This window comes from Carassius gibelio, chromosome A5 (assembly GCF_023724105.1).
Source record: "Carassius gibelio isolate Cgi1373 ecotype wild population from Czech Republic chromosome A5, carGib1.2-hapl.c, whole genome shotgun sequence".
Classification (NCBI taxonomy): Eukaryota; Metazoa; Chordata; class Actinopteri; order Cypriniformes; family Cyprinidae; genus Carassius; species Carassius gibelio.
Window position 1 is genome coordinate 17314888 of NC_068375.1, and position 27970 is coordinate 17342857.

The 27970-nt window shown below is 37.3% G+C and overlaps 2 protein-coding genes across 2 annotated transcripts; one reads left to right on the forward strand and one right to left on the reverse strand.

Moving 5' to 3' along the window:
* LOC127998904 (tetratricopeptide repeat protein 37) lies at positions 1 to 20704 on the forward strand. Its single transcript, XM_052592145.1, has 41 exons — positions 1 to 63; positions 273 to 365; positions 543 to 686; positions 841 to 932; positions 1420 to 1495; positions 1578 to 1721; positions 1864 to 1962; positions 2057 to 2165; positions 2536 to 2676; positions 2993 to 3094; positions 3200 to 3324; positions 3890 to 3976; positions 4063 to 4166; positions 4256 to 4382; positions 4464 to 4643; positions 4793 to 4917; positions 5543 to 5793; positions 5899 to 6001; positions 6133 to 6315; positions 6478 to 6622; positions 6715 to 6793; positions 6904 to 6965; positions 7044 to 7100; positions 7182 to 7250; positions 7341 to 7415; positions 8391 to 8532; positions 8943 to 9036; positions 9159 to 9236; positions 9346 to 9470; positions 9593 to 9716; positions 9813 to 10037; positions 11229 to 11301; positions 11414 to 11467; positions 11544 to 11655; positions 13888 to 14016; positions 14111 to 14235; positions 16254 to 16418; positions 16658 to 16810; positions 18569 to 18699; positions 18996 to 19125; positions 19823 to 20704. Exons 2-41 carry the CDS (start codon positions 276 to 278, stop codon positions 19898 to 19900), a joined length of 4707 nt encoding a protein of 1568 aa, XP_052448105.1. The 5' UTR covers positions 1 to 63; positions 273 to 275; the 3' UTR covers positions 19901 to 20704.
* LOC127999002 (protein FAM81B-like) lies at positions 20702 to 27639 on the reverse strand. The gene is made up of 8 exons (XM_052592154.1): positions 27506 to 27639; positions 26732 to 26932; positions 25992 to 26110; positions 25570 to 25699; positions 24569 to 24675; positions 22761 to 22896; positions 22012 to 22207; positions 20702 to 21217 (listed from the first exon to the last, which is right to left on the reverse strand). The coding sequence occupies exons 2-8, from the start codon at positions 26918 to 26920 to the stop codon at positions 21084 to 21086; spliced, it is 1011 nt and encodes a 336-aa protein (XP_052448114.1). The 5' UTR covers positions 26921 to 26932; positions 27506 to 27639; the 3' UTR covers positions 20702 to 21083.
* Positions 27640 to 27970: the final 331 nt, after the last annotated feature.

The window sequence follows — 27970 nt, forward strand, 5'->3', positions numbered from 1 at the left end:
TTAAGAATCATCCACGCATGCGCTTCTTGCGTCTTGGTGAATGTGAACCAACGAAGTTCTGCCGTATGTGCATCTCTTACATTAACATTATACTTATACAATTTTTGCCTTTAAAATTGTTAAAATTACCGTTTAGTTATTTTTGTACGCTTTAAAGAATACGTTTGCAATGTCTGCACGTTTTCAGGCAGCATAACATACACAGGCTAATTGTAAACAGCCTTTACTGCTGCTGCTTTATTAACGTCTATGACTTATTTTTTATTTTTAAGAAAATGTCCAGTAAAGAAGTAAAAGCTGAGCTAAAAAGTGCCAGAGAAGCCATAAAAAATAAAGAGTATAAAGAAGCTTTGAAACATTGTAAGGTAAGTGTTTACTTCCAGCTGTCACTCAGCGTACAGTCACGTCACATAACATCCTTTATCTCAGTAGACATGTAGATAGACTTCCAGCTCATACTTTTCTCTTGATTGACTGTATTTGCAGGGGTAGGTAAGTTAAACATGTCTCTCTCTCAAGTTAAACTCTATTTGTGCACCCAGGCTGTTCTCAAACTTGAGAAGAATAACTACAATGCCTGGGTGTTTATTGGAGTGGCAGCCACAGAGCTGCAGCAGCCGGATCAGGCTCAGAGCGCCTACAGAAAGGCCACTGAACTGGAGCCAGAGCAGCTGCTTGCATGGCAGGTCAGTCATGGTGTACAAACTGTAATGAAAATTCCAAATGGAGTGTTTATCTAGAGACATCGTTTGGTAACTATTTGTTCATTTTTATTTTTATGATATTGAGCACTGCTGGAGCCAGCAATGAATATTTACTAGATGTATATTTCTTTTACAGGGTTTATCAAATCTGTACGAAAAAAGTGACCAAGCAGATTTCAAAGCTGAGCTGCCAAAGATTTACCAGAAACTTATTACACTGTATGAAAGGTAAGTAAAGTGGTCTTCTTTTCTCTTAACATTATTTTATAGGGGAGGGTGAGGGGGGAACCAATATAATAATCAATTATAATAGTTTTAAATCTTTTGCACCTTTATTGACCTTCTGCATTTTTGAAAGTGTTAATAATTTTCACATTATGTTCTTTTTTTTTGTTTACCTGAATTTCTTACATTTTTGAGTCGTCGCCTAATTTAATTTAATATTAGAAAAATATTAAATCAGGGATATTCTTTGCGCTTTCATTATTATAATCATGCCAACAAAACTAGGATGAGTTTTTATTTGTCTCCAAAACATTTATATTTGGTTATCGGAGATATGAGAAGTAAGATGGGAGCACATCTTTTTACTTGTAATCTGAGAGTTTCTTTAAGGGTCATTAGTTTATTTATTTATATTTTTATATTTTTATTCTTTTAAGATTAAAAGAATACTATTGCTTGATTTTATCTATTTTTATTTCTCTGTTTGCAGCTCAGACAAAGCGAAATGTTATGAAGTGAGCAAGAAGTTGGTGGAAGTCTATCAGTCGGAGAAGAACTATTTACAGGTGTGATCTTTAAATAATGTTAGAAGGACTTTTCATGCTTTATATCTGCATATGTGTGGAATGTCTGCTACTTCACCCACAGGTGGCCAGAGTGTGGAGGAGGTTAATCGAGGTGAGGGCGGCAGAGGAAGGGGTGGAGTGCTCGGAGCTGCACGAGCTGTGGAAGGAGATGGTCAGACTCCTGCAGGACACTGTTGAGGATCAGGACAACGAGACCCAACAGCACGTCAGTCAACTTCACCGGCTTTATTTCTCAAATCCTACTTTTTGAAAAGAAATTGAAGTGCTTTTTTTGTGCATGGCCCCGATTTGGTGTCATCACATCCATTTTTTTTGCAAAGCTTACGCTGTTGTTCTTTGCTCGACAGCTGGTATTAGCATTTGAAAGAGCTTTTCAAGTGATGGTAGATGTGCCCAGTGATGCCCACAGCAGCCTTTCACTGGATTACATTAAATGTCTTTCTAAGGTTGGCATTATGTATATGTCACTCACAATTATTGTAATATTCACATTCATAATGAATGGACCAAAGCAAAGGATTCATATTGTGTATTCTGCAGCTTCCTCATGAGGAGTTCAAGCTAAAGGAAGCTTGTGATGCCACGATGTCCCTCTATCCGAATCTCTCCTACCCTTTAGAGGCCATGAGTGAGCACTACATCAGAACAGGCAAGTTGTTTTTTTACTCCTATTCTTACCTATTCATTGTTTATCATATGTTTTTTTTTTATCTACATTTCTCTAAGTTTGGAGTTACTACGTGAAGTAGTACGTGAGCAGCATATTAGAATAATTAAATCTTGATCGGGAAGGATATATTAAAATATATATTTTCTAAATGTATTAAAATGGAAACTGTTGTTTTTTTTATTCGAATAATGTTTCATAATTTTACTGTTTTTACTGTATTTTTGATTAAATGAAATCAGTCTTTGTGCGATTTATTTCAGAAACACCTACCCCCTCCAAACATTTGAGCACTAATGTAAGTTTGGAAATAATCCTGTTTCTAAAAATCTGATTTCTGAGATCCTTGTAGGCGATTGCAGTGAGAGAGCCGTCCGCTGTTTCAGCCGTCTCTTAAAACTGGATCCAAACAACTCGCAAGCTCACTTTGGTCTGGGTATTAAAGCTTGCCAGGAAAGAAAATATGAGGATGCCATCAAAAAGATTAGTTTGGGTGAGTTTATACTGTAGAGAATTTCCAGATGTTTAGTGTGTTGCTCCAATATGGATGGAGCATCAAGATTAGCAAAGTCTCTCATGCTTCTTGATAAGAATGTTTCAGACTGGAGTATATAAAGCAAGAAATGCAGCGTGTCATATTCTGTAATTGAAGGATTTAATGCATTTCTTGATTCATTTTGATGAATGTAAATGTTTTAATAACTCTGATTTATGCTCATGTTTAGCTGTTCAACATTAATTCAACTTCCTAAACTATAAAATTTAAATTACAAATAGTATGTTTAACTCTTGTTGTGTTTTTCCTGCAGGACTGAAGTGTATGCGCTCCTCCATCATTGGCTGGTATAATCTTGCTCTGGCTCACCTAAAAATGCACAAATACTCTGACAGTGCCACAGCTTCCAGCCAAGGTACTGGATGATAAAAAACACAGCCAACATGACAACTACTCAATCAGCTGTACTAGCAGAGCTGAAATGGGCTGTTCTGGGAGATATTCTGTTTTGTGTGTTCAGGGCTGAAGTCGAGTGTGGGGAACTCTGATGATTGGACTCAAAAGCTGCAGAAGTTGAAACTAGAGGCTCTGGTGAGGACAGGAAGAGACCAGGATGCTGATGAAGCTCTGCAGATCCTTACACAGGTATCATTTTAAACCAAAGACTGACAGTCTAACAGCAGATCTTTCTGAAAGAAGTCTCTTATGCTCACCAAGTATTTGATCGAACATTCAGTGAAATAATATTATTATGAAATAATAATAATTAATATTTTAATATCTTTTAAAATGGAACGTATTCCTGTAAAGGCAAACATTACTCCTGTTTTCAGTGTCACTTAAACTCTCTAAATGATAAATCAGTTAATATGCTGATTTGTAACCAAATAAACATTTCTTATTATTTTCAATGTTGAAAATGTTTGTCCTGCTTAATATTTTTTGTGGAAACAGGATTCTTTGGTAAACAGCAAGTTCACAAGAGCAGCATTCACTTGAAATAGAAATCCTTTTGTAAAATTGTGAATGTCTTTGCATTCACTTTGATCAATTTAATACATCCTTGCTGAATAAAAGGAATAATTTATATATATATATATATATATATATATATATATATATATATATATATATATATATATATATATGTATGTATATATATATATATATAAAGATATGTTTGATAATCTGTTTGATTTACATAACATAGATTTCAGATGCCAAAAATGACCCCGTGCTTCTAGCGTTGAAAGGAAGAGCTCACTTGCAAAAGGGCCAAACTGAGGAAGCATTTCAGGTGAAATGATAGATTTTAAGAAAACAAATGTTAAAAAAAAAATGCTAAGTAGACAAGATCATGTTTGAATGAACTGATTGTTACAGGTTTCAGTGGAGCTGCTGAGCTCTCACCCAGGATCCGTGGAGGGTCTCACTCTGAAGGGACTGGCACATGTTGCTAAAGAACAGCACACACAAGCTGAAGAGAGGTTTGAGACCCCTTCTACACACACACGTGTAGTATAACATAGATTTAAACTTCAAACACTGATCCTCTTGTCTTCTCTCGGTCTCACAGCTTTCTGGAGGCTTTATCCGGAAGCCCAGATAATGGGGAGTTGTTCTTCCTTCTGGGGCGCCTGTACTGGAACATGGGAGAGGAAATGCGAAGGGACCGCAGCAAAGCCCACACACATCTACTCAAGGCAAACCTTATGCTCTTTATACTACATAGTATTTTCTCTTTGAATATAAATAAGAAATAATTGGTTTTCTATTGTTTAAAGGCTGCTAAGCTGGACCCGTGTCTTGGTTCAGTGTTTCGTTTCCTGGGTCATTACTATAGAGAGGTAGCAAAAGATCAGGGCAGAGCCAGAGGCTGCTATAAGAGAGCGTTTGAGCTGGATTCCTCTGATGCCGAGGCTGGAGCGGCCACTGTAGACCTCAGCATGGAGCAGGGGGACATGGTGAGTGTTGAAAAGCCTTGACAGTCGCAGTGAGGGTATCCTCTGCTTAGTTTCAAAATCAAACTTCCAAAGAACTTGTCTTGTTGTAGATGCTGTAGAAGACCTGATAATAGAGTTTATTGACTGTGCAATGTGTTTTCTGTACTTAGGACTCAGCTCTGACTGTTCTGCAGTCCGTAACTGAGAGAGCCACTCCAGGCTCTGCCAAATGGGCCTGGATGAGGAGAGGTCTGTACCACCTCAAGATTGGCCAGCATCAACAGGCCACTGCAGAGTAAGTGAATCGATTTCAGCTATAATGCATAAGTGGTAATAAGATTTGGTTAAATGGCCATGGATGGTGAGCTCAGCAGATATTTTAAAGATCTTATCTAATGCAGCAACATTAAAGTTGGCAGTTATAATGATGCAAGGTCTTAAAAGGTTTTTTTTACAGTTTTGTTATTAATAGTAGGCCTATATCATTGCATTTCCATTAATCTGTATTTTATGCCTTTTGGAAATAAATTAAGAAAATAGCTTATGAACTCCTGAATTTGAATTGAGAGAGCATATCATTGCTAAACTTTTTTAAAATTGCTAAACAATTTTAATTATTGTTATCAGTTGTAATTCATTCATGTTTGCACTTTATTTAAATTAGTTTAATTGTATTTCATAAAAAGCCTTCATTTTATAGATCACAATAGAAGAAAACTTCATTTCGTAGAATTCCACAATTAATTTAGCCTTCAAGGCTCACTTTGCTGTCTTCTGAGTTATGGGTATATAAGTATATGGGTTCCCCTTTATGCAGTGAGATCTATTCTATTCTATTCTATAAGTTTCTATTCTGTTCTTTTAAGGACTTTGTACACTTATACTTTTGAAAGTTACGCGTGATTCTGCTTTGGTTTAAGTCTGCAGGCGGCGTTGAGGGCTGATCCTCAGGACTGGGTGTGCTGGGAATGTTTAGGTGAGGCTTACCTGAACCGCAGGAGTTTCACAGCTGCCCTGAAAGCCTTCGATAAAGCACATACACTGCAGCCTACTTCCATCTACAGTCTCTATCAGACCGCCGCCATCAAACAGATCCTGGGCCGGTTTAAAGAGGCCGCTGCAGAGTACAGGCAGATCTTAGAGCAGGAGGACTACGTGCCGGCACTGAAAGGTTTGTATGCAGTAATACTTTAATCTCTCAGATTAATGACCTGTTCATTCAGTATTCAAATTGATAGTGCTTTATTAAGAATCTTTATTATGTCTTGATGCTCAGGTCTGGGTGAATGTTTGCTAGCCTTGGCTAGAAATGCACTGGATGACTATCTTGATGGAAGAGCTGTAGATTTGATACAGGACGCCATCCATTACCTCTTCAGGTAAAGTGTATTGTGAACATGAAATGCACTGGGTAAAGGAAATATTTGTGTTTTATTTTGTAAAGTGGTGTCTGACTATGTGAGGTGAGTTTGACGGGTATGACCCAGTTGGTTTATTTTAACATTCACAGAGCTGTAAAGCAAAGGCCAGACCTGTCATGTCTGTGGAAGTTACTAGGTGATGCCTGCACCGCCTCCAGAACGGTGTCCCCAAATCGAGCCAGAGTGCTGGTGCCTGGAGCTCTATGTGGAATGGATCCACCTGATCAGAGCCATACACTGGACCAGAGACAGCTCCTCACTCTTGGAGAAAGGTGAAACAAAAAAAGAAACTAAAGGGTGAAAAGACGACTGTGGGTATTCCCACTAAGAACAGAGAAAAAATAAAATAACTAATAATTAAAAATAAAAGTATGAATAATGAATAAATACTAATAAGAACAGTAATATTCAGTAATGAACCTATGTTTTACCAGGTGCTTTGGTCGTGCTTTAAAACTGATGCCGGAGGCCCCCAGTCTGTGGTGTGACCTCGGCCTCAACTACTACCACCAATCCAGACTACTCAACTGCCTGTATCCTGAGCACGACGCACAGTCTCTGCTGGAGAAAGCCATGCAGGTACATGACCTGATCTGGGATCACACTCATTTGTAATGCTTTTGTGAAGTTGTGTTATAACAGACTACTTTGGTTTGGCTCTGTTCTGACAGTGTGTGAAGAAGGCGATCATGCTTGACAGTGCAAATCACACATATTGGAACACCCTCGGGGTGGTCGCCATGGCAAAGGGTAGATACAACTATACACATGATGTGCATAATAACATTGGTGTGGATTACATAACGGTGTTGTGACGGACTATTCTTGTGTTGATATAATATTCCGCTCTTATATTTTAGGAATAGAAAACTTTGCACTTGCACAACACTGCTTCATCAAATCCGTAAAAGCTGAGTCAAATGTAAGTAATGCAAAAAAACAACAAAACATTTTTACATTTGTTTTGATGCTGGTAATGTATCTCCTGGTTATTTTTCAGAATGTGGTTGCATGGACCAACCTTGGCGCTTTGTATCTGAAGAAGGGAAATCTAGAGGTAATGTGATTTCGTCAAGTGATTAGCTTGACTTCACATGTACAGTACTTCAACTTTTTCTACATCATTTTTTTTTTTTAGCTCTCTCATGAAGCTTTCAAGATTGCTCAGTCTCTAGAGCCTCTCTATGTGAACTGCTGGATCGGACAGGTAGACTTTAGATCAGTTCATAAAACATCCAGTGCCTTTCTTTATTTCGCTGCTACACACTGAACATCTTACTTCTTTCTCATCATACAGGCCATCATTGCTGAGACAGTGGGCAGTTTTGACACCATGGATCTTTTCAGGCACACCACAGAACTGAGCACACATGTACGTCTAATCACTTCTCAATATACATTATTGTTCAAAAGTTTGGGTTTGGTAAGGTTTGTGGCTTTGAAAGAAGTTTCTTATGACAGTGCAAATCACACAAATTGGGACAGCCTCGGACTGGTTCGGCAAAAAAACAAACAAAAAAACAGTGTTTCAAGTTGTGGAATATTATTTAAATGTCAAGGAACTGTTGTCTTTTTGCATATATTTTAAAATGTAATTTATTCTTGTGATGGCTAAGCTGAAATTTCAGCAGCCTTTACTCCAGTCTTTATTGTCATTCAGTCATAATATGCTGATTTGCTATTTGTGGGAAGTCGTGGCCTAATGGTTAGAGGGTTGGACTCCCAATCGAAGGGTTGTGGGTTCTAGTCTCGGGCCGGACGGAATTGTGGGTGGGGGGAGTGCATGTACAGTTCTCTCTCCACCTTCAATACCACGACTTAGGTGCCCTTGAGCAAGGCATCGAACCCCAACTGCTCCCCAGGCGCCGCAGCATAAATGGCTGCCCACTGCTCCGGGTGTGTGCTCACAGTGTGTGTGTGTGTGTTCACTGCTCTGTGTGTGTGCATTTCGGATGGGTTAAATGCAGAGCACAAATTCTGAGTATGGGTCACAATACTTGGCTGAATGTCACTTCACTTCACTGATCATATTATGACTATCATTCTAATATGCTGATTTGCGGTTCTTATTATTATCACTGTTGACAACAGTTGTGCTCTTTCCTTTTTAGGATTCTTTGATGAACAGAAAGTTCAAAAGAGCACCAATTATTTGAAAGATAATTTTTTATAACATTATAAATGTTTACTGTCCCTTTTATCTATTTAATGCATTCTTACTGAATAAAAGTATGAATTTCTTAAAAAAAAAAAAAAAAGTACTGACCCAAACGTTTAAAGCTTTTTTCTTTAGGATCAGATTATTGTTCAGTGTTCTGCTTGCAGTAACATATTTTTTTGATGTTAGACGGAGGGAGTGAAGGGCTATGCATACTGTGTTTGCTCCACACTGCTGGACAAGAGCAACAGGGATTCGGAGCTCTACCTCTACAACATAGTCCAGATGAACGCCATCTCTGCAGCCCAGGTGGCTCTGAGCAAGTACACTGGTATGAGAACACAAACACTGCATACTGTTTTACAATATTGCAAGGGTTACTATGGGTCTTTATTGTGTGATCTCCATTTTTTTATATATAAAAAAAAAGGATCAAAAATACAGTAATATCTTTAACCAAAGCTAAAATTTGAAAAATATTCTTTCTCTCACCCACATTAAATGCATCATAAAGTATGTCAATGCATGAATGGGGCACTATATGCATGTTTTATAGGAAACCAGTTAAAGACCCCTGTGGTATTGAATGATTTCACCAGAAATGCAGGTGGAATGGCTAGACACAATTAAAAGATGTGTTTTTCCCCAAATATAAAGGAAATGATCCATGTGACAATGATAAATTATATAAAGATGAAGTGAGGTAATGGAGCTCAGTGTACTCTCTCTGTTTCACACCAGAGAGGATTCAGACAGACCCAGACGCCTTCATCATGCTCGGATACCTGAACACACACCTGCAGCTGAAGAAACAGGCCACCGAGGCATATCGCAGGTTTGCTACCTCTAGCTATTTATACATTTGGAAATTCTGTACGGCTAGATGGACAATTTTCTGACAGTGATCTGGACCACACTGGTGTTAAATCGTTTTTGGATATATTCTGTTCTCCAAAGAGCTGTCGAGTTGCTTCAGTTGTCCCCTCACAAAGACAAGCTCAGCTTTGCTCTGAGGGGTTATGGACGTGCCCTCAGGTAAAACTCACTTCGTACAAATATGCTGACAGTCATTTCATCCATAGCAATATAATTAAAGTTATCAGTGCGAACTAATGTTTATTTATTTTTCTTATGTCACTGTCAGTGATGATGGACAGTGGGAAGAAGCAGTGCGTATTTATTCCTCCACACCACTAGAGGAGCTCCATGATCTCATCGGGCTTGCACTCGCTTGTTTCAGAATCGGTCGCCTGCCAGAGAGCGTTCAGGGTGAGCAGCCATTGCAATTTTGTGATCGTTGATCGGTACCATTTCAAATAGTACACACAATTCCATCTGATAATACTCACGCTTGTGATTCTGTTGCTAATAGTGCTTGTGTCCATTTCCAGCCTATGAGAAAGCCCTTGTAGTTGCCTCTAGCGAGAAGGAAAAAGCCTGTATTCTCACTGCACTTGCCTTGATACAGCACAGGCTGGGCAGCATGGATCATGCCAAAACGCTTCTCTTCAAGTGGTAAACTAACTACTCCACTGTCTCAGAGCAACACATTTTCTGCTTCAGCCGTCAACAGCAAAACCTTTCTCCTCTTGTTTATGTTTGTGTGTGTAGTTCCATGCTGAAAGAGCCAGTACCAGAGAGTCTGCAGTGTCTGTGTGCTCTGGGTTTGGTTCATGGTGATGTTACCCTGGCAAGTGCTACGCTTACCGAGCTGCTAAAACTGGGGGAACCTATAGGAGGCGCTGTGGAGGAGCGCTGTCTTCTCACTTGCACCCTGCTGGCCCTGCAGGGCAACTTTAGCGGCGTACACAGGGAGGCTGCTAGGGCTATACACAGGTACTGTATAATATTTAGAGATACAGTGTGATAAAGCAACAAGAATCTATCACTTTTGCTTCTGTGTTAATCTGGGATTTTGTTCTAAAAAAAAAAGTGAATACATTTGTCAGTGTCCAAACATCTTCCTTCACCTAGCTTTTATATAATATTTTGGTAATTTAAGACAAATAAAAGTACATATTATATTAAGTACTATTCATATTACCATTGATGTTCTGATGAATTTTGTTGCATAGAATCTTTCAGCATGATTCCCTCCTAAACATAAGGGAATTATATTATCTTTATATTATTAAATTAATACTTTTAATCCGCAAAGAACACATTAAATTGTTCAGAAGTGAACTTCCTGTTCAGTAAAGAATCCTGAAAATTTTAACATGGTTTACAAAAAATTTAAGCAACACAACTGTTTTCAACATTGACAATAATAAGAAATGTTTCTGAGCAGCAAATAAGCATATTAAAATTATTTCTGAAGAGTAATGACTGCTAAAAAATTCAGCTTTGCCATCACAGGAATAAATAATATTTTAAAATGCAAAAATATAAATATGCAAAAAGTAAAGTTTTATTTTTAAATTGCAATAATATTTCATAATATTACATTTTTTGTTGTCTTTTTGACCAAATAAACAAAGCCTTAGAGAGCATAACATACTTCTTTCAAAAACATAAAAAAATATTACTGACACCAGCATGTATTGTATTATATTATATTACTTGATTTTATTTTATGTTATTTTATTCTATATTATAAATTGGTTAGTTGTTGAAGGAAAATCTGCTTGGAGCCACATTGAGATCAATCAGTTGTTGCTTATCAGGTGAAGCCCAGGCACTTTCTGAATATTCGTCTAACCTCGTTAATGTCTTGTTGAGTGGGATATTGAGGACTTTGATTAAAACAAATGCTCTTCTTTATTTTTCCAATAGCAGGTGACTTTTCAATGTCCTCCTTTAACCTCCTTTAATTATGTACAAAGATGTGAAAACACTCAAATGCTATTAAGAAGGGAAGAAAACTCTTATCTAATTAACCTCAGGTATGAATCATTGCATATGGTTAATTAACCTAAATGTTAAATGAGGACACCAGAACACACCAGAATTGGAAGAATTCTTCTTTTGCTTTTTTGAGCTGTTATTTAAGAATAACGAATGCATTTGACATCTGCTATGTTGTAGGAACCCAGGAAATCCATCTCTCTGGGCTCTTCTCTCCAGACTGGTCCCACAGTACTGCCCCAACAAAGCCGATGTGAGTATTCTATTCACACATATTCACACACATTTTAGGAGAACTCATAATCTTAAAGGAATAGTTCACCTGTTATAAAAGTATTGATTATAAGTGTTCTTATTTTCATCAGGGAGGGGCTGTGGCCGGCAGTGTGGCATGTCATGCCAGCTTGACGCTTGGAAAGGTAATTAAAAATTTGTGGATGAAATCTTGTGTCAAGATTAGTGTCCATTAAAGAGTTCAACTCTTTTCATCTGTAGAGGGCGTTGCTGTACAGTGGAGTGAATCAACTGGCCTCAGGCCGGCACTCTGGTGAGGACAGAAGACGCAATGCTCTGAAAACAATCCAGAGAGCTGTACTGCTGTGTCCAGGTAAACTGAGTTACAGTCAAACATGCTGGATCAGTTCTTAGGTTGTCTGCTAAATAACAAGTCATTAACAGAAAGATTTCAAGATTCAAAGACAGACTTTCCAAGACCCAGATCCTATAATTTCCTAATCCAGACTAATAGCAGACTACCAGACCAAGACTATACCCTTCAAGGGAAGGGTTACCAACCAAAATCTCTTTCTAGGAAAGTCAGTCCTAGCACTGTCAAAAGACCCAGTACATTTTTCAAATATTCATAACTCCTTAAAAAAATAATAATGACAAAATATTCTATTATAACGTTAGATAAATTTGCCATGGATCAAGTGATGGCAAATACATTAAAGACAATTACCAAAAATGATTAAAATATGCAAGCAGTCACTGTCAAAATGTCAATCAAGTAATGTACTGATACCCTCGAAAAAACACATGCATCATTTTCGATGTCAACAGTCAGAATTTAAATGCATAAATGTGCCCAATATGAGTGATAGGAAAAAGCAACGTAATTACGGATTTCACATTTGTTTTTGCACACATATGACAGTCAAAACTGTGTTGTCATTCATTGATAAATCCATCAAAAATAAAAATGTAATAAAAATTAACATCAATACTAATTGCCATCCGAACATCAGCATCAGCGCCTCTACACTGCAGTTTATAATGTTGTGATGACTCTTTGGATTCAGTACCATATTTTTCGGACTATAAGTCACACCTAAGTATAATTCGCATCAGTCCAAAAATACGTCATGACGAGGAAAAAAACAAATATAAGTCGCATTTATTTAGAACCAAGAGAAAGCATTACAGTCTACAGCCGCGAGAGGGCGGTCTATGTCTTCAGTGTAGACTACAAAAGCACTGAGCAGCATAGAGTGCCCTCTCGCGGCTAGAGACCTTAATGTTTTCTCTTGGTTCATGTTAAATTAATTTTGATAAATAAGTCGCACCTGACTATAAGTTCCAGGACCAGCCAAACTATGAAAAGAAGTGTGACTAATAGTCTGGAAAATATGGTATATACACACTTGGGCTTGTTTGTTAGCCAATTAGCCTGTACAAATTTTATGTTTGAAAACCGCCACACTGAGCCCAAATTTCACCCACCCAAGCCTTTTTTTACCCACACAATCAAATTCAAAACTGCCCAATCAGCACTTATTTGATTACAACCGTTACCGGAAAAACCTATATCTTTCCTGCTCTACAAGTGTCTCCTGGCAGAGAATGAATTTGCCGCCACAAATAGAGTGCAAGGCTGTGGAAAAAGTAACTTCTGTTATAAATATTATTATATATTTTAATTTGAATGTCGGATTGGAATTAACGCTGTTATAAGAGTAATTAATCATTAGCATAAGCGAGGTTAACACTTATATAATGAGCATTAGAATGAAGTTTCTATAACTATATCCTATAACTTTTAGTAAAAAAACAAAACAAAAAAAATGGACATGTTGATATTTACTATTTTTACACACTAGAGGCTTTTAAATGAATTGTGAATCTAAAATATGCATGTTAGAGAATGTACAAATGGTTAACATTGTGTCATATCAGTCAGAAAAGCAGTTCTGGGCCTTTTTTTTATTTTTTATTTTTTTTTATCTAACTTAGTTGTTATTCTTGGCTTTAAAATTCAAAAGCCTTTTGAAATGAAATATGTACACAGTTTGGATTAAATGAAAGTATAGTAAGAAAAAATTATTAGCATGTGTTTGTGTTTTGCTTTAATACAGAGAACCGTGTATTTTCACTTGTATTGGTACCGAATACTGAAAATTTGGTACCGTGACAACAGTAGTCAGTCCTCTTGGCATTTAATGACATAATGTTGACTTCAAAGTATGGGAACCTTGAAATATGCAAATAAGAATTTATGTCAGAGTTGTAATGAGCTTTGGCTTCTTGTTCAAGAAGGTTGTTAATGTAGTTTTGGACAGAACACAGTCTTCTATAACCCTAAAACGAGGAAAGTAATCCATTTGGATAGGCATTTGATAGACCCTTGCATCAAACGTGTCAGCAGGAGTAAGTGCCAAGTGTAATGCAGAGAGTGTATCTAGAGAGAAGCCAAGTCTATGTGAAAAGTTTGAGAAGAGAGAGGAGACACAAAGGTTTATCAACCAGATGAAAAATTCATCTGCAGCCTAGGTAGGATGGCAGGGATTCAGTGTGGTATATTGATATGTCCTTTGTCTTTCTCTCTGTATGACAAATGCAGATGATCCTGCTGGGTGGGCGGGGCTAATGGCCGCCTGTCACACAGAGAACACAGCATGCTTACTCACAGGCTCCGCCCCTTGCAGAGAAGATCTGGAAAGGGCGCACATGACCCTGGTGTCTGAAAAAGGTCAGTGAGACTGGTCATGTCAGTGTATGTGTATATATGCTGATGGGAGCACAGTTCTAAGACTATGTGCGTTATGTTTACGATCTGTTCTCAGTGAAGAGCCTACAGGCAGAGGATGGGCTCTTGGCTCAGGCCCTGGAGGGATGGGTGCTGCAGCAGGCCGTAACTGGACTCAAACAGAGCAGCCAATATGACCAGGCAGAGACTCTCTGCTCTCAGGTACACGTACACACACATGCTATCTCTTTCTGTCACGCTGTCCCCCATTGATGCATCTCTCTCTTGTGTGAATCGGGCACAGAAGCAAACACAGACAGGTTGACCTGTTCTTGGGCTTCAGTGCAGAACCATGTGCCTGTTTCATGCACTGACACGGGACCATCTGTCTAGCATCCTTCTAACATTTCTAACTGTCTGCTCAAAATGCTAGAGCTGTTCCCCTTTGAGGTGTATCTGTAGTGTAGGAGTGTCCAATCTTGCTTCTATAGGGTCATTGTTCTGGATAGTTCAGCTACAGCTTACCCCAAAATGCCTGCCTGGAAGACCTTAATTAGCTGGTTCTGGTGTTTTAAGTTGGGGTTTAAACTAAACCCAGTCTCAAAATTTATATAGCATATTTTAAAGCGATAGTTCACCCCCCCCCCCCCCCCAAAAAAAAAAAACACCTTGACAGCAGCCATTGACTTCTAAAAGAAAATACTATAGCCCCTTTCACACTGCACGTTGGACACGGAAAAAATTGCCAGGACACATTACCTGTGTATTTTCTGGAATCGTAGTGTGAAAGGGGCTTATGGAAGTCAATGGCTACCGTCAGCTGTTTTGTTGCCAACGTACTTCAGAGTATCTTCTTTTGTGCTCAACAGAAGAAAGAAACTCATACCAGGGAAGTTATGCTCCATAAATTTGTGGCAGCAATCAAAAATGACACCTTTGTTTTTGACGAGCTTTATTTTTAATGCCCAAAGTAACATAGTGGGCCTCATTTATCTATCTAACGTAGAAACAAGAGCAGGTCTGAGTGAACAAATAAAATTTCTACAGGATTCACGAAACATTTGTATGCTTCCAAACCCATCGTATGAATGATCATACGTTGATTAATGCGGTGGCTGAAAACAATCGTCATTTGATTTTTATGCCTCTAAAAACACCCGGGTTTAAAAGCCTTGCCCTAGTGTTTACGACAGTTAGAGGAAGTAAGCTCACGAAAGAGAAAAATTTTCTTACTCCAAAAAACACTCGATAACTTCGTAATTGGAACAGTTACATTCATTTACATCTATATTAATTGCTGGTAAATGTAACAAAACTTTTACAAACATTATAAACACTATATAGCCTATTTAATTTCCCTCACTCCACAAAAAATTCTTTAACTGTATTCAGAACAGAACAAGAATGAAAAATAAGCAGTTACAAAATCTGACATTACGCTATGAAATAAAACCCAAATTAGGCTATAGTGGGATTCATTATAAACCGCATACAAACGGCAAGCTAAAATTAATTGAATTAAAGTGAAACTGAAATTGCACTCTCTCATTCGACAAGAATTTGAATTTGAACTTGTACTTCACTCGTGTTCCATTATCCACGTAAAACCTCCATGTGCACAAAAATGTGTTTGTTGGGGTTTGTTTGTGTAAGAAAATAGTTTGTTGATTTTACAGTGGAGCTTTTAAATTGAACAGTGCAACTTTGATGTTTGGTTGACTGCATTTTAGTTTGATGATGAATGGCTGAAATGTCAAGCATTATCAACGTTAGAACTTGTATGTTGTGTGCGCTTGGGGCGCCTGCCTGGATTTAATAAAATAAAGAAAACAAATAAAATGCATTGTGTCACAAAACGAGCATAGCCTATGTTTCTTTTGTTAATCTGCAAATTATTATAAGTGAAATATATAATTAGTAGTCCTATTTATTTTATTAATTTAATAAACATTATTTCAGTTTTTCTCCATTCTACATGCTGCATGTGCTTGATGTGTGAAACCTCATGGTCTGTTTGTTTATGCTGCTATTTGGGCATATAAAGCTGAAAAAAATGACATTCTAATCTTACTGGTTAATGATCGACTAACGAGCTTCGGTTGTTGGTCAGGAAAGTGAACAAAATGCTGTCAATATGCAATTGTGCATCAGATTTTAACTGAAAAGCGCATTACAAATAAAATGTACTATTATTCACTTTGTGTCCCTAACCATTTGTATACTCCCTCTTCCTCTCTCAGGTTCTGAGTGTTTCTCCAGAGCATCCTGTGGTGTTCTTGATGTTAAGGCAGGTTCAGTGTGAGCGCCTCATGTTGTCTAAAGCTGGTAACTGTGTTCCTCCTGCGGTGCTGGATCAGCTCAGTGCTGTGGTCATGGCCAACCACACATCTGTGTCCGCCTGGCATGTACGTACACTCAGCATCTCACACGAAGAGAGCTCGGTGTCAGTTTGATTTCATAGTAAAAGTGTGAATGTGAATCTTGCTATGTTATTCATATTGATTTTTAAATGTTGCCATTTTGGTTTCCCCTGGTTAAATTGACAGGAAATTTTCAGTGAAATAAACAAATGTTTTTATACTGCAAATACTGTATGAACATGTGGGAACTAGAGAGTTGTTAATTTGATCTTGCTGTCTCTCAGTGGTTGGCAGAAGTGTACCGCTCTCAGGGTCTGCTGGCTCAGGCCTCTGTGGCATATAGACAGAGTCTTCAGCTGGCCTCTCAGCTCGGTGACCACTTCGGCAAGATGAGCAGCCTGCTCCGACTAGCCCTGCTAGCACTTATGCCATGTTTGGTGAGTACCAGATTAATCTTGTACAGGGATGCTGGGAGAAACAGACACAATCTTCTCAGACACTTTTTACAATATACAGTGTGGCCCAAATGACTAAAATCATTAGTCACTAATATATATATATATATATATATATATATATATATGAGAAAGTAAACATACATACCATATGTCGTGACATACAGCCAAGTATAGTGACCCTTACTCAGAAATCGTGCTCTGCATTTAACCCATCCAAAGTGCACACACACAGCAGTGTGTTAAATTTACATGTCAGATACAAAGTCTACAGGTGGTCTTAGACTTCAGACTTTGTCAGTCTCAAGCAGTAACTAATTTGCCAGAATATTAATGATTGAAGAATAATGCAGAATAGGAAAATGAACAATGCCTTTTTTGGCAGTGGTTTCTTCTAAAAGTTCTTCTTGTAGATGGAGTACCTCTATAGACAGCTGTCAAACCAGGCAAATCCCAAGTCTTTACGTTAGCTTATGTGCATTGGGGTTTCAAACACAAATATATGGCAGCTGCAGTCTGAATCCTGTCTTAACCGTCTGTTAGACAGAGAGGAACGGTTCTCAGTAAAGAATAGAGCTCATAATAACTCAGGAGATCACTGTCTGATAATCCTGCAGTCTTCATAAAATACTGACTTGGATGGATGATGAACAGCTATAAAAAGACTTTCAAACAAGCATGCACTGTGATACAGCAGACAATCATGGGGCAAATGATGAAAGAAAGGAGTCCAATTGGTGCTGTTGACAGTCTAATAGTGGAAAGCTAAATAAAGTTATCAGTTCACTCTGGGCTCATACTAATGTGTTTAGTTCATTTAACTTTTAAGAATAATTATATAGAATTCCATTTAAAGTTCAGGGACAGTAAGATGTGGTTTTGAAATAAATTTTTAGTGTTATTTAACAAGGACATGGTAAATCAAAAGTGACAGTGAAGACATTTATAAAGACAAGTTATAAAATATTTCTATTTCAAATAAATTCTGTCAACTTTACGTTGATTAAAGAATCATGAAAAAATAAGTGTATCACAGTTTCCACAAAAATATAAAGCAGCACAACAGTTTAAACATTGATAATAAGAAAACTGGAGTACTGGCAGCTGGAAAACTTGACAAGCACAGGAATAATTTTTTTCTGTATAATTTCTATGTTATTATTTTTATTAAATTTCTAACACATTTGGGTACATCTTTGAGGTTTCTTGCTGTATTCCTTGTAACATTTTCAAATATTTTGCCTGCATTTTAAAATATTGTCTGTGTGACCGCTAATGAACATTATATTATTTTGGGCTAAGCCTCTAACAACAGCTTCAGGCATCTTTCTTGCACATTTTCTCCCTTTCTCTCTGCATTTTCTCCCTCCCTCCCTTTTCTTTTTGTCTGTCCAACTCCCCTCCATCTTCTGTCAGCTTGTTGCCTTAATTTTAGCTGACTGCAGAATTGCCTGTTAAATTAAATTAGCCCAGTAGACAATTTGTGGCTTGCCTTTCATTACTTTTAATTAAAACGTGCCAGCCTTCAAGCGTATCCAGACTCAAGTTATATATTATGCTGAACTTAGCCAGCTAAAATACATCTAAAACTTTTTAGATGTAAACTGAAAACTAAGTTAACTGAAAACAAACAGTTTTAATTTCTTAATCCTATTGCACAAAGTTTATATACCAAAACAGACCATTTTGCAATAGAAGTAAATATTGTGTAAATCTATCTAATTGTTCTTCTGACAACAGGCTGGTGTTTGTGTCCCTGAGTGGAAGGATCTGGTTTTGGAGGCCAGCGCTGAAGTCTTAAAGATGGGCAGCTCACCAGTAGCTCTGCTCTTCCAAGCCTTACTGCAGTTCTCTTTAAAGATGGGTGCCAGGTATGACCATTACACAAAGCACAAGGTGCTTTTGTGCCACTCTCTTTTTGCATATAGCTTTAGTAGGGTTTTGTGTTCAAATCACATTTATTGTCACCCTGATATTCAGTCATCATGTCAGACCAGCCAGACCTGTTCTGTGCCACATATTTATATTTCATTTTTTGCCTCATCTTGGCATTGCATTCTTATTTAATCTATTTAAATATGAAATATATAAATATATAACCTTTATTCATGATATCAGAGGTTAAACTGGATCAGCATCTGATTGATCATGTTTTGTCCTTCTACAGGGAAACCCGTCGCCTGTTGGAGAAGATTGTTTATTCTTCCGCCTCAGGGAACTCTGAAACAATAGTGTCAGTGGCACGTTGGTACCTCCTGCGCCACCTGCACGCCAAAGATGACCTGGAGCTGATAGATGTGAGCAATTGCATCCACTCGCGCTACTTGAAAACAAATTAGCAACTCAGGCTGTGTTTCCCCTAATGAGATTCAATCCTAATATAATAAAGCATTCTGAAACTGCAACATCAGCCACCTACTGTATTAGGATTAATTCCAATTATTAATTCATAAATGTACTTATTTCTAATTGCTTCAGAGATTGTTGTAATTGTATGAATGGTTTACCTTTGGCCATATATATATATATATGTACATATATATATATACATATACATACATGCATGCATACATACATACATACACACATACACACATATATATATATATATGCTAAAATTTATTTAACAGGTATTTGTAGCATTAATACATTCTGAAAAGGTCATCGCTGAAACGGTCTTCATCAGAATAAAAAAAAAAGGTTAAAGTCTCATTTGGATACATTTATGACATAATAGAGGCAAATACATTTTCAAATGGCTGCCTCTAGAGCATTTGGTTTAAACAAACATATTTGTGTCTGTGGAGCCTTCAGAAGGTCCTCAGTATCAGGAACAAATGGATCGTTTTATACAATGGTTTAAAACTATATATTTTCTTATATATGGCGGTTGAAGTGAATATGACGTGAACCTCAAATTACTCATTAAAATATTTTTTAAAAATCCAAAGGTCATGATCCCTTTAAGAATGGCATTGTGTTTTGGACTTGTAGACCCTGTTGGTGAAAGCGACAGCAGAAGGAGACAGCAGACTGGTGGATTTCCACAGACGCCTTTATCCATCCAACTGAGACAGTCCACCGGCGTCCTCGCATCCCACAGGAGATCTGCACCTCACCATGTAACCATCTAGCAGCTCCAGCTGTTCTGCCTTATCTCCTACAGACTCAGCAGTTTACTCACCGATCAATGTGCTTACAAATCTGAAAGTCTTTACATGACCAAGTACATTTCATTATGTATGGATATCTCTGCTGAGATAATTTAAAATACATTTGATCTATATGAATGGCTCCTTTTAATAGCAGTTCTTGGTATAACTGAATTAGCCTATGCTTGTTGTATTGCATTCACATGGGCACTGACACGTGAAAAATTATGTTAATGATTCATGATTATTTTTATGTGGCTTCCCCACTGCAACTGTTTTGCCATATTTAGGATTGCCGCTGGGCTGCAATCTCAGCCTGCTATAATCAATTCAATCTACTGCTATTGCTATTATGTAACTCAAAAGAGTCATTGCTTTGCATCTAAAATCACTATTGGGTGCATTTGAAAGTGCAGCTGCTCTTCAGATGGTCCTATTATGGTCAGAAAATCCAAGAATTCAAATGAATAATATTTTATCTGACATTTGTCTTTGCCCTACAAGAAGCACTGGCAGAACAAACAGACCTGTGTTTTTTCCTACTGTCATTTCCAAATAACTGACTTTAGTCATCTCTGCAGAACTGACCTATGGTCAACTGCAGGAAGCCTCTGTCTCTGAAATATTAAAGCACATAACAATAACAATAGTGGTTTATTTTGGGTGTATTTATGCTTTGCAAGTATGCATTGGTGACTTGGAAAATTAAATGAAAGCAAAACAATCTTGTTTGTTTATTCCAACATTCATTACAATCAATATTGGCCTGGTGACATGCAGACAAACAGAACAATTAATCTTCTCAATCTTTCAGTATTGAGCATGCACAAGTATTGTGCTTCTAATATTGGATTTGCCATAATTGTACCTTGACTGAATTTCATCAACTATGATGTTCACTCAGAATCTGACTTTAAAGTCTGTTCTAGAAAAAAGAGATTTAAAGGAAATGACTCTACGCAAAGGTTTTTTTTTTATGTAGAAAACAATTGAGAGCTTATTTGATTATATTATTCATCTGCACATATTTTGCTGAATCATATTTTGTGTTCTCACACAGGTTGTATATTCCAGTATATATGTCTTCTGAAAGAATAATCCAGTCAGGGCTCCTTCAGTCCTACCATGTTTCTCTGGATCTGTCTAATGTCTCGTTGTAGCTCTCCTTTGTCCAGCTTTGCTTTGGTGTCGCCGATATGTCTCAAAGACGCAATAGCATCATGAACCGCCTGGAACCCTAGCAAATATAATGGAGGAGATCACCTTCAGAAAGCTGTGGAAGCATTGACTCTGTGGTAGAAGTGTATGTTAGAAGTCTCATCTATAATCCATCACCCGCATTCAGTCCGACACAGGTTATCTCAAAGAGAATTTGAGAGTGAAAGTAATGTACAGTATGTCTTTAGCTGAAGCTGTCACAATTAACGTGTATATTGAGGTTGAATTGGTCTTTTGTACTGGATGCCTGGAAAATGGCATATTCTGTCCATAACATTTAGAAATCGAGCAGTTGGTAGGAAATATAGATAAACTAATAAATGTCAAATCTGCTAGGGTGGAAGATACCCAGCGGGCTTGCCTGTACATTAAGCTTCAAATGATACCAAAAGAATGTTTCAGTCCCAATTTGAGCCATGCTTTCTATTCACACATTAATTTTCCAAGCAAACAGCCTGCAAAAACAGCTTCAGGAGAGATAAATTGGGCCGCTTATTTTGGCTAGTATTGCATGTGAGGCAGCCAGAACATAATCTTTCCAATCTGTTGTTAAGAAATTATATCATAACCGCTAAAGTGCTAGTTCGTTGGTCGGATTTAGGCTTGAGGTGATTTGCTAATCCAGAGGTGTGTGTAGAGAGGCACCAAATATGACTGAGTAAAAAGTTCAATGTTATACTTTAACTTTTCATATTTACTAAGTTAAAATGTTTGGGGTACAAATTTTTGAATGGTAGTTAACAGGTTTGAGTTGAGATGTTCTAAAGGGTTTATTGTGCATGAATGGTTATGTCATTCTCATGTAAGACTCGCCTGACTGGTACTCCCTCCTCATCTGCTCTAGTTCTTCTCTGAAGCACTGCTCCAAAGTGTTGATCTTGCGGTTGAGTTTGTCCTCTGAGCGCTTGGTCCTGTCAGATGATCGCACCTTCTCCAACTGTGCCTCCAACCTCTCCACATGACCAGAGAGAAGAGCCATGTTCTCCTTTAACATGCTTTCCACTTCAACCTAAGTACATATTTTGCACAGAATATATACATATGTTATTGGATATGACAATGTAAATGTATGTGGTATTGCCAGACTAGATCTGCCACACACACTGCTGGTGGAGACACTGCTTGCTACTGCCGACAGATGCACAGACCTGCTTCTATGAGCATTTAAGATATGCTGCTGCATGAATAGACATAGATAAATACCTTAGCATGTCTAGACAGGTGGAGCTGGGGGAGTAGGAGGGTTTCTGTAAATCCAGCTCACAGCAGACTATTTAAATGTTGAGCGAGACCAATTATTATTGTGTCATGTAAATTATGTAATGCAAAAGATATATCAGTCTGTGCCATCAAGAGTTGAATGACTTAACTATATACTGTATAAACAAAAGTATATATTATTCATTTATTTAATTATATGCATAATTTATTAGTAGGTGTGGTCTTTTATTTGTAATTTGAGTTTGAGGCCACAAACGTTAAACCTCAGTGTAATTTCACTATGGTGTAGCTCACTTGTTATAATTACTCAGAATGCTGCATTGACACATTAACACATTTACCGCTCTCTCCTGCAGCAGTGTGTGCAGCTGCTGGCTGCTCTGTGTGTGTGATTGAACTGTGGTTTTCATCTGCTCGTCTGCCCACTTCCTCAGTCTCACTGTCTGCTCCTCCACCTCCCTCAGACCACTAGAGATCCTGCATAAATATACACACATGCATGCCGCATTTAATACTACACTTGCATTAATCCTGCATTAATTAAGATATTGTGACATAATGTTTTAATACACTCTTGGTTCGGTTATGGTAAAGCTATAATTCCAACATCCTTTGTTTACTGTCAGATCAGGTCAAGGCGTCTTTTGGTAATTTAAATTCTACAAAACAAAACAAAACCAACCAATAGTATGATACATTATGTTGCTTCTTCAGTGTTTCGCGGAAATGTTCAAAGGGTTTTTTTTTTTTTATTGTGGTCAAGACTAATGGTATGTGCTTAGCTTATACATAAACTGGCTTTCAAAAATAACTCAACACTGAGGAATATTAATTAAAGTAAAAAGTGTGTAAACTAGCCCTGACCTTTAGGTAGAAATTTACCTTTTTATAAAGGTTAAACTGTGTCTATTTGACATCATTGGGCTCATGCTATAGTTCCCAGCTTCTTTCTCAATGTGTTTATTTTTCTTTGGCCCATATGCTTCTCTTCATGACCCACAGTAAGCTATCTTGACTCACCATTATTACATAACAGCCCAAGCGTAGCCAGCCAATTGCTTTGATTCTGTCACATCATGAAAATAAGCCTTCCACTGTGATCACAGGCAAGGCTCCATTTCAGCGTGCTGAAGCTGCCATCTGTGCTCCACAGTGCAGTCAGGAGATAATATTGTCGCATAGATGGAGAGCTCACCTTGCACATGCCATGTTGCAGCACATAGACTGTCAGTTGCACTATTTGGAGTCACTGGTTCCCCTGGGATCCATTTAGTGCCAAAACACCAGGCGCTTCTCAAGTTTTTTATTTACATCAGTCTAAATACAACAAATCCTCCTGACAGCAGATTCGATAGAACTGGCCGGTGGGAAAGCATTGCAATAAGTGATGCCAGGGCTGTCGAGTCCATTCACTAGTGCCCTTCACAGTTGAAATTGTATTAGAAAAAACAAGGGGCCTAGAATAGATTTCTGCAACTGGTCTGACTAAATATTAGCAGTCTTGCAGCCCAAACCACTTTGAAAACATGTCTGCCATAAATAAATTAAAAATTGAATTCACACTCCATTATATTCCAACTTGGCCTGTCACATTTGGTTATGAGACATGCAAGAATCAATGGTGTTTGGCCTTTTCTTTTTCTCTTCTTTTTTCTTCTCTTTTTTATCATCTTTTATTGCTAAATACAAGAAAAATGCTGTGCCAAAATACAAAAACAAGTGAACCCTAATAACATTTTTGAAGTCACAAATGTAATCAGTGTTTATTTCAAAATACTCCAGCATATGTTTTAGTCAAGAAATATATTCTATGTAATATTTTCTGTAAAACTTATATTCTAAATATATATTTATCTAATATTCAGAATTTGCACTAGTACAAATATCTCTCTCTCTCTCTCTATATATATATATATATATATATCATATTTGTTTTACTAAAACTGTTGTATTTTTAATGTCAATACAGTAGAATAAAATGTGTATTACATATTCATTGTGAATGGTGTTTGGAATTACTGACAAATGTGTACCTTTTGAAATGGTACTGCCCCAGTAGCAGCTTTTGTAGGCCTACTTTATTTATAAGAGTGTACATATAAAGCAATCATAACAATGACTACTGAGAAGAGGCTTTAATTGCTCTTACTTCAAATCCAGTCGTTTTATGTCCTTCTGTAAATCTCCAGTGGTGTTCCTCTGAGAAATGAACTTCTCTGACAGTGATGCCTCTAGTTTTCCAACATCCTGAGACAGCTGGCAGATAACAAGACAATATAAAACACAACTGACATCACACTCACTTCACATAGTTTTCATTGTCCTTCTAGCTCCAAACTGTATCAAATCAAGCTGGTTAAATAGCCTTGGAAAGGTTATCCCCAAATGCAGCATTCCTAAACCAGTTATCATTAAAACAAACAAACAAAAAAAAACATATTACATAAAATGTAAAATTAACATGTATTTTGCATGTTTTGACATCAGTGTGCATGGCAAACTAGTGTTCCCATGTGTATTTGACACACTCAAGTTCCGGCTGTCCTCGTCCCCTTTCATTTTCAATTACCATAATGGTGTGTGATGCCCACTCCCCAGAGCCAATGCACCGCAATCACTGTAATTTACTGTTACTCCCCATACAGCCACCATGCAGGGACTCCAGTTTATGTGGATGATAGTGCTGCAGTTTCCCCAGTGGAAGAAAGGCCAAGGCTGATGCAATTTCATATCAAATGCACATACTGACTTGGTCACAATATTTATTTGTGTATGCCTAAGTAAAGGAAAACAAATGCAGACATGCCAATGCCAGAAAGAACCATGGTATTATATATATATATATATATATATATATATATATATATATATATATATATATATATACACACACACACACACACACACACACACACACACACACACACACCATGGTAATACTATTTCTTTGACAAGCATCTAGATACTACAGTATGACATTGTTTGCAAAAGTAAAACCATTCATGAAAATGACAGGCAGCATACTGTGTAATAAGTGTCTCTGCTGTAATACAGTTCAGTGTTTTTGAACAGTGTTAACAGTAAAATGTATGCCTTTGCGTGAATATATTTTAGCTATGCTCTTCAATGGCTTGGTCATTAATGTCTCACCTTGAGCTCCATGTCTTTCAGCTTCAGCTCCAGCCCAGAGTGTATCTCGCTCACTTCCTGCTGGAGTTTCAGGATGTCCCGCCATCCAGCACTAACATCTGATGACAATTTTGCAATGCTAGCATCACATCTAAGGCAAAAAGAAATTCAGACAGATACTGGAGTGAGAAGGTCCAGCACTGGCAATTATATGGTTTAGTTGATTTTCAAGATAAAGTGCTCCAATAACATAGTTAACATTACAAGTGGACCTTAGGGAAAATGAAATGGAAAAAAAGGTAAGCAAAAGCAGAAATTATGAAATTCATATTTATTGCTTTATTCATCTTGGTAAAATAAAATTTTATAAAATTATATAAATTAATGAAGAAATACAAATAATTATCTGGACCTCTAAATAAAATCTTGGTGTTAATTTTGACCTTGCCACTCTGCCTCTGAGATCCCCAATACCCGTCATGTTCTTGCGATCCAAGCTCTTGACTGCAAAAGTTGTCCCTGCAGCAAGGTTGTCTCTCTCAATAATCTGGGCTTCCAGCACCTGGAGAGACAGAAAATTGTTCTGTCATATAACAGCGATGTGCTCACATCAGCAGTCACTCTCTGCAATCAGTTTAACAGACTTCAGTAATTTGCCATTACAATGCAGGAGTAAAATTAAAAATTAAATGTAAAACTTTGATATGCTTTGATCATAAGTCTAATTGATCAACTGCCCATCCGTGTAATTAGTTCAAATCTTTCTGAGAGAAGAAAAAAACAATTAACCCGTTTTACATTTCCAGGGTTCTCAGAAGTGGACATCATATTTGGGTAAACTTCTATAGTGCTAAATAGAAACTTCAACAAATATTTGTTTGCACTTGCCAACGATAATGAAAATTATGAAAATTAACGCACGATAATGTTTCTACGACTTTCCAAAATAATAAATTTTTTCGAGAGTTTGAAAATGTGAGAAAGATATCAAATTTGCTGTCACTCCATCAGTTAATTAGAATTAATTTATTTTATGATATTAAATTAACAAGGAAAGAAAATATACATTAAATTTGTACATATAATATGTTATATAATATGATATAATATATTGTACATATAATATAATGTTATATAATATGATATGATATAATATATGTCATCGTTAATGTTACTTTTGCACCTGGATGTCTTTGCTGAGCTGTTTGACAATGTGAGTTATGATCTGAATGTGGTTTTCCAGTAGTTTTCTAGCAGAAGACTCCATCCGGACTGAACCCTGAGTTGCAGTCATCACATCGTCCCTGATCTTCATGGCTTGTTCCAGTAGAATGCTTCGAGTGCGTTCTTGATTGGTCACGTGGCTCTCCATATGTCCTATAAACTTTTAATTCAAAATGTAATAGAACTAAATTTTTTTAGGCATATAAACATTAACACTCAAGACCCCAATTGTTAACGTAAAGTAAGCTGGTTTCCAGAAACGTATTCTTAAAAAGCTCTCTCCATCGCAGCCTTTGACATCTCATTACAGTGTGATGTGAACTTATTTGATGTAATTTAATCATAAAATGTATAGTGGAATTAGTAAACAGAGTCTGATGAGAATGCTTTTCTTTGTAAAATGGACTGCAGTAAAGAGCCTTTGGAAGCTAGAAGACAGCACGGTTTTCTCTTACACTGCATTAACTGTAGCGAGCATAACTCAAGGACTCCAGCAAACTACATCAACTATTGATTATCTGCTGCTGAGTACAGTTTCACCCTGATGAGCACATAAATAAAGTATTCATTTAACAGAGGTGAATCCTTTTGACTGAGCATTTACAGATTTAATAGGCATCCGTCATAACATAGCCACAATGACAAAAGAAAGAAAGAAACCCTTTAGTGCAGATCAAATGTGGACTATATATGCCTAAATATAAATGCAAAGTAAAGAGGAAATCTTACTTACTTGTGAACTGTTTCCCGTAGTCTGTGTTTGTTTAGTTTCATCTCTTAGCTACCACATGGCATGCTCTGACAGGAGTGGGTCATCTGGTAGGCCTACCTGACAACTAGATAATGCAGACAATTTGTTTTATAATCGTCCAACTGCTTGTCTAAATATAATATTATTACAGCTAATTAACTTTCTAGTCTGTGAAGAATGACAGCTTTAGAATGATGGACTAAAAGCAGTTCATCATGCTATAATTTCACAAGAAGATGTTACGAATGTACACACAAACAGAGATCCAATCGCAGTATTTAATGAGGAATCCACAAATCACATCCAAAAACAGGCAAGAGGTCATAACAACAAAATCGGTCCAAAAACAAGAAATATGAAAAAACCACAAGGGGACCAAGAGAAAACCGGGTGATGGAAAACAAGGACTCCATCAAACAGATAGAAACAGACCGGTTTATATAGACA